The sequence below is a fragment of the Coffea arabica genome, chromosome 2e, assembly GCF_036785885.1.
Source record: "Coffea arabica cultivar ET-39 chromosome 2e, Coffea Arabica ET-39 HiFi, whole genome shotgun sequence".
Taxonomy (NCBI): domain Eukaryota; kingdom Viridiplantae; phylum Streptophyta; class Magnoliopsida; order Gentianales; family Rubiaceae; genus Coffea; species Coffea arabica.
This window is the reverse complement of record NC_092313.1, coordinates 771,255-780,866: the sequence shown is the minus strand read 5'-3', so window position 1 is coordinate 780,866 and position 9,612 is coordinate 771,255. Positions and strand designations below refer to the sequence as shown.

Sequence of the window (9,612 nt, the reverse complement as noted above, 5' to 3'; positions counted from 1 at the left end):
TGGTGATCCACTTATATTCTTTGATAAATATGAAGCATTGCTAACACTAATGCCAAAAAAATAATAATAATAAAACTTTTGAGTATCACTACCTTCTAAGAACCAACTCGCTTTAGAGGAGCTGGTCACCAGGTAAAGCATAAAATATAAATCTAACTGCAAGTCAAGAGTTTGAATCTTTACACACTCCCTCTAACTCCCCTTAACTCAATTGGACCCTTCCTGAAATATTGCACATCTCCTTTGCTCTGGAGGTAGGAACCACTCCCTCTAACTTCCCTTGACTTAGTTAGGCCCTCTCCTAAATAGGTTAGAGTAAGAGTTGACAATTGGCACAACAACAAAACAACAAATTTCTAAGGCCTTGCTCTCTATTATTTTATATTTCACAAAATTGTTTATGGAGAATAATTAGAAATCAGCTAAAGCTACTCTTTTATTGATTATGGATTTTCAACTTTTTTTGTTATTAAAAAAATCTATAATTTGAACACAAAAGTAAATAAAAATATTAGAAAAATTGATTATCCAAAATCAAAGATCATAATTAGCTAAAATAATCAATCGAAAACAAGCCATAAATTCATGCATCTTGGCTTACTATTCTTCATGAAGGAAATTTGGCAAGAATTAGGGCTATAAACTAACCAAACTGTTCGTAAGCAGTTCGGTTAAATGATCGACTTAACTTGACATTGACTAAATTTGAGTCGATCTCGAGTGCTCGATTAGTCAAACAAGTCGAATATCAAGCGTTGATATGTTAAGTTCGAAAGTTTGACGAACCTTATCAAGCATTACGTATTATAATATATATATATATATATAAACGCATAGTATAAATTACATATAATAGACTTGAGCTTACTCGATCCCAAACGAGTCGATCTCAAACGCCTCATAGGGCTTAGCAAATCAAACTTAATCATAGAAATTCATACTTGACCAAGTCGAGCTCGATCTCAAACATTATTGTTGTATCAAGTTGAGCTCGAAGTCAAGCATGACATTGCTTGGTATCAACTCAACTCGTTTGCCTACTCAGTAAAAATAGCTAGTTCTAGACTAATGTATCAAGTTGAGCTCGAAGTCAAGCATGACATTGCTTGGTATCAACTCAACTCGTTTGCCTACTCAGTAAAAATAGCTAGTTCTAGACTTCTGGCCAGCGTAGTCAGGGCCTAAGTAGAGGAGGGGCGTGCCGTAGGCATCTTGTCTTAGAACTTAGGGGGACCTACATGAGAATAACCATCTCATCTGTAAATCAAGGTCAGCCATCCCACCCTTCAAAGCATCTATAACAATAGTAGTAGGTAATACGACAACGTTTATCTGGGGTAAAGAGCAAACAAGGAGGAGTTGGTATTCTTTTCAAAGCAATTGTAAGATAACAAACTACCCTGCATGCCCATCCCACCTCCCCTCAAAAGTGAGAAAGAATGGAGGAAAAGCATAACTGAGCAAACAATGCAGAACCAATGGGAATTTTACTCATGAAGGAAATAGAAGAAGATCCAATATTCTCTGGTTAAATACAAACTAACATGAAATGGTCATTCTTTCGAAGCTCTCAACCCTAGCCCTATCAAGACTCGAATGTTCCAAAGCTCATTTTCCTTGGCCATCACCAGAATTTGCATCCAAGGAACTTTGCTTACTGCCTCGTCCCTCCATCAAACTGCCTGAATTAGAAAGCCCAGTTTGCATGATTTGATGCATGCCATGGTTGGAACCACCTTGACCTTGGAATTGTTGCTGTGCCTGGAAATGGAGCAATTGATGTTGCTGATCTTGAGATCGGAGAGCACTAAGCTGGAAGGGCAACTTCTGAACAGGAACTCCTTGATGCTGCTGCATTGTTGTGGCTTGAGCTTGTTGCACATAAATTCCTTGTTGAGCACCAGAACTTGAAGGAAGCTGTAACATATTCTTAGACGTTGGAAAGAAGTTATATCAACAATGAGACTAAATGACTTTAACCCACCTGTGGAGGCGTTGCTGATGGTTGTGGTTGAGCATCAGCAATGGCAGCTAAATACATCAAATTTCTCTGCAGGACTGCTTGATACCTTAATCATTCACAAAGTCACAATGATGTCAAGAACGCTCTGCTTGAATACAAGTACTGGCAAAGGAGGCTAAAAGCTTAGCACTTCAAATTCCTCTCAGATTCAAGCAGCTGACAAAATCAGAGGACATACACAGAACTTGTACACAAATTCAGCAAATTAGAGAATAGCGTAGATCTTATTTCAAAGTGAAATTACTAAAGTTCGACATCTGAGGAAAAAATGGTTTAATGCCAATGAATCTGATATAATTCTTTGGTAACTTTAAACTAGCATAGCTGATATATAAAAAAGTTCAGCAAGTATATCAGCTGGATAAAACAACCCTTCATAGTTCAACTACTCATACAATTCTAAACTACTGATACCAATTTTTGCTTAGTGATATCATGCTGGCTGGAAAGTTTAACTATTAATGAAATTTAAGTCCCTGGTCTCAATGTATTATATTATTAATTTTTAAACAACCCCATCTTCAGCAAATCTTGATGCTAATATGAGTAGCAGTAAAGATGCCTATCCTTGGAGATCTTTTACTCAAGATACACATCAACAATTATACAACTGTTTGGCTCGTTCCACTATATTCTTATTTGTTTCTCCAACATTTATAAACAAGTAACAGGCACAGATGGAGACTGTAACATGAGGATTGATAGATGAACTCAAATTTAAACTACATTTTGTCAAACCTCGTTATCAAAAATGCACTTTTAACAATGGGACTGTTTTCATGTGAGAAAGCATCACAATAAAATGTTTCCATTTGTTTCTCCTTATTGAAATTCTAAACTTTGAAACAGTCCTATCCCTGGTAGAGAAAAAGAGAGGGGGGGGGGGGGTGGAATAGAAGAGGTACTTGGTGCCAGCAACTACTATAACTATCTTCATCACACATCATTTGGGTACGCCATAATTCAGCTACATTATTTTCCCGTGACAATTTTAGGGATCTAGTGGCATAGATTCAAGCTCTAAAGAGGACACTTCGAGTGAATACCATACGATTCATAACGTGAAAGATTTTATAGAGAAGAAACTAGAATGACAATTCAAGGACTCTAAATGCTCAAAGAAAACTTGATGACTAGTTCAGGGATTCATCAGCTGAAGGCCACAGGGCTTATCCCAAATGATAAATGTATCCCACAACAGAAAGCAAAGAATAAGAAAAGAAGCTTTACACCAGAGGGAGGCAATGTACGATCAATGCAAACAAATACGCTTTTTTCAAAAAAATAGTAACTTACTGGGCACACTCTGAAACTTTGCCAAGGTTTTGATTTTCCAGTATAGCCAAAATCAAATTTTTGTTGTCATCCAAGCACTGCATCAGTCATCAACACACACACTCAGTAGTCACGTAATTCAATACTAGTATTTATTAATCGCGAAAATAATAAAGATATTGGTACCAATTTATCCATCTATTTCTTGGGGGGTAAAAAACTTAATAGGGCATAATAAGACGTCTAAGATGCATCAGATTTTCAAGACAAAAATTCCGAAAGAAAGAAGCTATCCAGATTATTCATTTCTTCTCGATAGAATGGGAGGAGGAAGGATATGACTTCAAATTTGGTAATGAAAAACCAGAGGACGTCCATGTCCAAGCCAGCCAACCGGAAAAGTAATAAAACTCAAGGAACAAAGCTGCATCGGGAAATCTTGTCAAATCCTTGACATAAATTTCATCTTCTCAAGTAAAAGGAATTTTCTTGATGGTTGGAAAAGAGAAGGGTTTGGAAAAGATGGAATAGTAAAAGTGAAAATGTACCTTCTGAATCTGCTCAGTGGTGATGGAATTAGGAGAAAATGGCAAGGAAGGAGGAGGAGAAGAAGTGAGAGCCGGCGTTGGCTGCTGCTGCTGCTGCATTTTTTTTTAAAAAAAATTATTTCTTTTGGTCTGATAGAAAATTATACAGCTCCTCCTTTTGATTCTTCAAATCTTAAACCCTAAGAAAGCTTTGGTTTTGATTTTAAGATGAAGTGAAAGAAGTGACAAGAAAAAGCGCGTTATGATCGGATTTGCGGAGGCCGGGCCAGAAAGAAAGAAACATGTATCGTATATGTGTGGGATGATGTCTAAGTCAAACGGAGGAGTTAGTGAGAAATGGCAGTAAATGTAATTTATTGAATTGTAAATTATTTGAGGTAATTTTGTAAAAAAATATTGTTATATATATATATATTTTTTTATATATATATAACGTATGTAAAATAAAAAAATAATTAAAAAATGTGTTAAGAACGAAAGTAAATCAGTGTGTAAATAAAATATAATTATTTACTATACAAAGTTCCAAACACTTTGGCGGAAGACCAAGACCTCCACTGTAGTACATCTGTACACGGCTTGTCCCTTCAGAAACAACGTCGTATTGGGCACTTTGCAGCAGCCAGGGGGGCGGCGCCTGTTACGACTTTACGATGCGGGGTGGGTGCATCGATGCAATTTGCTTGCTATCAGCGTAGGGCACGCGTTTTCTCTTCTTGTTTCTCTCTATCTCTTTTTTTTTTTTTTTTGGAAAAACCTTTCTTGTTTCTCTTTTTAAACGAAGGGCGCACACTACCATCTGGTTCTTATAGATATGTGCTAACAATCAAGGGAACGTTATACATATGTGCTATTATTGTTGTTTTATTTGTTCACAATGGGACAATGGGAGCTTTGTTTGTAAAGTAATTTTCTGTGAACATATTTTTCAATCATTTTTTTACAGTGATTTATTAAATCGTTACAGTAATTTTTCTATAAAAATCTAGAAAAATACAATCCGAATAAAACCATTGATAGTTATTCTTTGTCTATGAAAATTTGTGTTTTCAAGGCGAGAATGTACACAAATAATGTTAATGTTGGAAAGCGGGCTTAGCCCACTCATGGGGCATGCTTACCATGTACATAATTAGAAAAATGCTTTTTTCATTTACCGGTTGGAATTTTAGATTTTTTTTTTGTCTTAGATTAAAATATACTGGTATAATATCTAAAATATAAGGACAAGGAGATATGATAATAACAAAGTTAGAAATTTTAGTGACTAAGAGTAGTTTATGTAACATTCCCAATTTTGCAAATGGTTAATACAAATGTTGGGATCGTAACTATTGATTTATAGCTAATAACATTGGATAATAAGTATATTTAGTAAAATATGGGACATGTATAACATGAGATATAATATGGAGGAGGGTTGGATTGAGTTGAATAATAAAGTATAACAAATTGTAAATAGGAGGCATTGGGTGGAGGACGTTGGGTTGGATTGAATAATAAAGTGTAACAAATTGTAAATAGGATGCATCGGGTTCAAAATTTTCTATTTTAAAAAATATATATATTATATGTAGGCATAGTATACAATTTTTTTTTTAAGTTCAATTGAAAGTTGCACACACAAAATACTTGTTCAAAGTTATGAAACTAAAAACACGGGTAAAATTGCTATTCAAATATTATAGTATATTTCTACTAATTTCAACTCTTATTCTTGTATATAAGACGTTAAATTTAGCAAAATATTTTTGGCACTTCCATTTTCATTAATCACACTTTTACTATTATTTTAATCATACAATCTTCATTTGTTAAATTATATGATAAAAACAAATAGCATGAATGCAATTAATAAAAAGTGGAATGTGAATGATATTTCACTAAATTTATTACTCATCACTTTATTAATATTATATATATATATATAATGTTAGCCCCGTTTGGCAAATAAATTTTTTTGATGTTTGTTTAAAATTTTACTGTAACTTACTATAGAAATTGCAGAAAAATTTTAAGATTGAAAACTTTTTTTTCTTTTTTTCTTTCTGTTTTCTTTTCTTTCCTCTCTTTTTCTTTTCCTTTCCCTCTTCCTTGTCACCTCTCTCTCCCTCAATCGAAACAAGCTGCAGTAGAAATTTTATTTTATTTTTTTTACTCTCCCACACTCTCTCTCTCTCCACTAAACAAAAAGGGAAGCATGCCATCCAATTCTCTGGCGGCTCCATCGATAAAGAGAAAAGTCCAAGACAAGTACAAACAGTATTGGTCCTTCTTCGGCCGCCCCAAAAGGGCGCCCACATTCTTGACGCCGGCTGTGGGGTCGATGGCCCAATGCACACCATCGCTGCTCATTCTGGTGCCAACGTCGTCGGTATCACCATTAACGAGTACTACGTAAATTAAGTCGGGATGCACAATGAGAAAGCCAACATCAATTCCCTGTGTGAAGTTGTTTGTGGCAACTTCCTGCAAATGCCCTTCCCCAATAATAGTTTTGACGTCCATGAGATGTTGTTTGCCATCGTCGATTATCTCATTAGAGGTAGGGGAGAGGAGAGGAAATGGGGAGAGAAGAGGGGAGGGGAGGAGGAGAGAAAGGGAAAAAAAAAAAAAAAGAGGTGGCTCGTCGGAAGGGGTTGCCGGCGCTGGCCTGTCTTGGGCGGGGGTGGAGGTGGTGGTGGGTTGAGGGGGAAGAAGAAAGGAAGAAATAAATTTTTTATGTATTTTGAAGTGTGTAATTTAAAATTTTTGAGAAATTTTTTGAAATTATTGTAACTAAAATGGTTAAAAAAACTAAAATTTGACAAATACTCACTTTGCCAATCAAGGCCGTTATATATTAATGTTATTTCCTATACAACTGGGAAGATAATAACGCCATTAACAGCACCACTTGCAATGATTTCAAGCCAAATAAGGTGATTTTTATCTTATTTGCCTTGTCAATATACTATTCCCTTAGTTCTGAAATGTACGTCTTATTTTGAAATTTTTAACTTTTTAAGAATAATAAATTGATATCGATGTTAACGGATTTATTTTCAAAATTTTAAATTTAGTGTAAAATATAAATAAATATTAAAATAATATTGAAAAAAGAGAGATATCCCAAAATGAAAAAAAATTACTACAATTTCAATGACACGAATAGAATATACTAGCCCAACTTGGGATAGCTTGAGTGGCTCGTTGCTTCTCTTTAGGATACGACGACCAATGTTCGAGTCTCGGGATAACGCGTTCGAGGGCATTGGATCTCTCCTTTCGGGCTGCTGGGAAATAATCGAGCCGATAAAAAGAATAGAATATACCAGTAGTAAATACTGGCAGGACCTTGACAGTCAAAACCATATACCCACCGTACCACTAGTGGTAAATAGTAGCAATAATAGTAGCGTATTTTAGTAACTCAGCCCATTTCACAAGACTAAGTAGATTTATTACTAGTAGAGTACTCTGTCGGCCACGTCGCTAGACATCTACTAGTAGTGTTAAGATCCGTTCCTCACCGGCGGCTTCAGATCACAAGTCAATGGCGTCGAGCTTTTCCAGGTCCTCCCTCTTCTTCTTGGTAGGAGCAGTAATTTTCTTCTTCCTCCTTAATACCTCTCTGGCCGAGATCCGTTCGACTGAAATCCGATCCGATTCGCGATCCACCATCCCTTTTGACGAATTCGGTTTCACCCAATCTGGACGCCTCAATCTCACCATCACCCGCATCTCCTTCTCCAACTCCAAACCCCAGCTCCACCTCTCTCAACTGGGTTTCTACCTCTGCACCCGCGACTCCTGGGCCCAAGTCGTCCAACAACTCCAAGATGGTGACATCCAGTGCCCCCTCCGGTCCCAACACATCAAACCCGTCTTCAATTTCAATCATCTCAAACCCGATCACAATCCCACCCTCCACTCCTTCGAAGTCTCCGATGCGTCCGTCAAAGTCTCCGATGCCAATCTCTTCACTCTTCTCTTCTCTAATTGCGTGCCCGATTTGGAGGTCTCCATGGACGTTCACTCCGTCATGTACAATTTCAACCCCAAAACCGGTCAGCTTGATTTCTTATCCGCCGGCAAAACTTGTTTGCCTCTTGTTTACTTCTTGTTTTTCCTGGCTTACTTAGCGATGGCGGCTGTTTGGGTTTATACCCTCTACAATAACCGATTGACCGCTTATAAGATTCACTTCTTTATGCTCTCCGTTGTCATCTTAAAAGCCTTGAATTTATTGTGTGAAGCCGAGGATAAATCCTATATTAAGCGGACCGGGGCTGCTCATGGGTGGGATGTTTTGTTTTATTTGTTTAGTTTCTTGAAGGGTATCACGTTGTTCACTCTGATCGTTTTGATTGGGACTGGATGGTCGTTTTTGAAGCCATACTTGCAAGATAAGGAGAAAAAGGTGCTCATAATTGTTATCCCGTTGCAAGTCGTCGCCAATGTTGCTCAGGTTGCCATAGATGAGACCGGCCCCTTTGGCCATAATTCTGATACTTGGAAGAAGGTTTTTTTGCTTGTAGACATCCTTTGTTGTTGTGCTGTATTGTTTCCCATTGTTTGGTCGATCAAGAACTTGCGAGAGGCTGCCAAAGTAGATGGAAAGGCTGCAGTGAATTTGATGAAGTTGACATTGTTCAGACAGTACTACATCATCGTGATCTCGTATATATACTTTACCAGAGTTGTGGTTTATGCCTTGGAGACTATTACTTCGTACAAGTTTCAGTGGACTGGTCCTGTGGCTGCTGAATTGGCTACCTTGGCCTTTTACCTATTTACTGGCTATAATTTCAGACCTAAGGTGCAAAACCCATATTTTGCTATTGATGATGAAGAGGAGGAAGCTGCTGCTGAGCAACTCAAGCTTGAAGATGAATTTGAGTTGTGATGTTTCCATCCACGTGCAGTCTTGAGGGATATCTACTAACAGGATGAGGATGGAAGTTTGTTTAACAAGAGTTTCTATATTTTCTCCAACATCAATGAGTAAGCATCCTTGTCATCATGTATACCATAAATTTGCTTCTCTCTCTCTCTCGTTTTTTTTTTTTGGGCTGTTGGGGTGAGGAGGGGGGCTGTTTCCTTGGTTCAAACAGTAGATACTTTGCAATCGCTGAGGTCCAATGCTGCCACCATTACTTTGTCTACCATTGCACTGGGTAGCTTGTGATTAGAATTAAAACAGTGAAGCATTACGCTCTCTTTGTGAGTATACGTTTGGTGCAGAGAGCTATGTAAAATTGATGAATAATGAGCATTTGTTTTCGTCAGTATAAGTTTAGTGCAGGCTATTTTATTTTTGCTTTTTGACTTGTAATGAATGACATAGAGAGAGCCATTCTTTCATGAATTCCACAATTTGCATTTAAAGAGGTAGGTCTCCAAACTATGGAATGTTGAGCCCTCTATACTTCCTCCCCCCCCCCCCCCTCCTCCCCTCCCCTCCCCTCCCCTCCCCTCCCCTCCTTCCTCCTTTTTTTTTTGTTCTGTGTAATTGACTTTCAGGTTGCATATTGGTTGTGCATAAAACGGATTTGTGGTCGAATGTTGATAGATATACTTTTATAGTTCAACCTTGTAATCATCATGTTGTTTGCCCAGTTTAGGTTCTTTCTGAGGCTTGTTTGTGCTCCCCTAAATTTAGCTTAGGAATTCGGTGATACTGTACATCTTGTCCCCTCTTTAGGTGCTCATCCCTTCTGTCTTTGGCTGAATAATTCACTTGTTTACATCCGCCTCTCAGTTTGTGGGATGGAACAGCACCAG

The 9,612-nt window shown here is 37.5% G+C and overlaps 2 protein-coding genes across 3 annotated transcripts; one reads left to right on the top strand and one right to left on the bottom strand.

Moving 5' to 3' along the window:
• Positions 1-1,468: 1,468 nt before the first annotated feature.
• On the bottom strand, positions 1,469-4,139 carry LOC113729871 (GRF1-interacting factor 3). Of its 2 annotated transcripts, none has more exons than XM_027254172.2 (4): positions 3,847-4,139; positions 3,320-3,396; positions 1,985-2,069; positions 1,469-1,917 (listed from the first exon to the last, which is right to left on the bottom strand). In XM_027254172.2, the coding sequence occupies exons 1-4, from the start codon at positions 3,943-3,945 to the stop codon at positions 1,609-1,611; spliced, it is 570 nt and encodes a 189-aa protein (XP_027109973.1). In that variant the 5' UTR covers positions 3,946-4,139; the 3' UTR covers positions 1,469-1,608. The 2 variants fall into 2 exon arrangements, with proteins under 2 accessions (XP_027109973.1, XP_071934081.1); XM_072077980.1 differs by having other exon boundaries at positions 3,320-3,722; positions 3,847-4,129.
• Positions 4,140-7,261: 3,122 nt separating this feature from the next.
• On the top strand, positions 7,262-9,216 carry LOC113729870 (protein CANDIDATE G-PROTEIN COUPLED RECEPTOR 7-like). The gene has a single exon (XM_027254171.2). The coding sequence runs from the start codon at positions 7,382-7,384 to the stop codon at positions 8,732-8,734; it is 1,353 nt and encodes a 450-aa protein (XP_027109972.1). The 5' UTR covers positions 7,262-7,381; the 3' UTR covers positions 8,735-9,216.
• The last annotated feature ends 396 nt before the right edge of the window (positions 9,217-9,612 follow it).

Coding starts and splice junctions, on each gene's coding strand:
- LOC113729871 (XM_027254172.2), bottom strand. CDS start 3,945: ATGCAGCAGCAGCAGCAGCCAACGCCGGCTCTCACTTCTTCTCCTCCT. Junction 2,070..3,319: donor AAAGTTTCAGAGTGTGCCCA/GTAAGTTACTAT, acceptor TGAATGATTAAG/GTATCAAGCAGTCCTGCAGA. Junction 1,918..1,984: donor CATCAGCAACGCCTCCACAG/GTGGGTTAAAGT, acceptor AATATGTTACAG/CTTCCTTCAAGTTCTGGTGC.
- LOC113729870 (XM_027254171.2), top strand. CDS start 7,382: ATGGCGTCGAGCTTTTCCAGGTCCTCCCTCTTCTTCTTGGTAGGAGCA.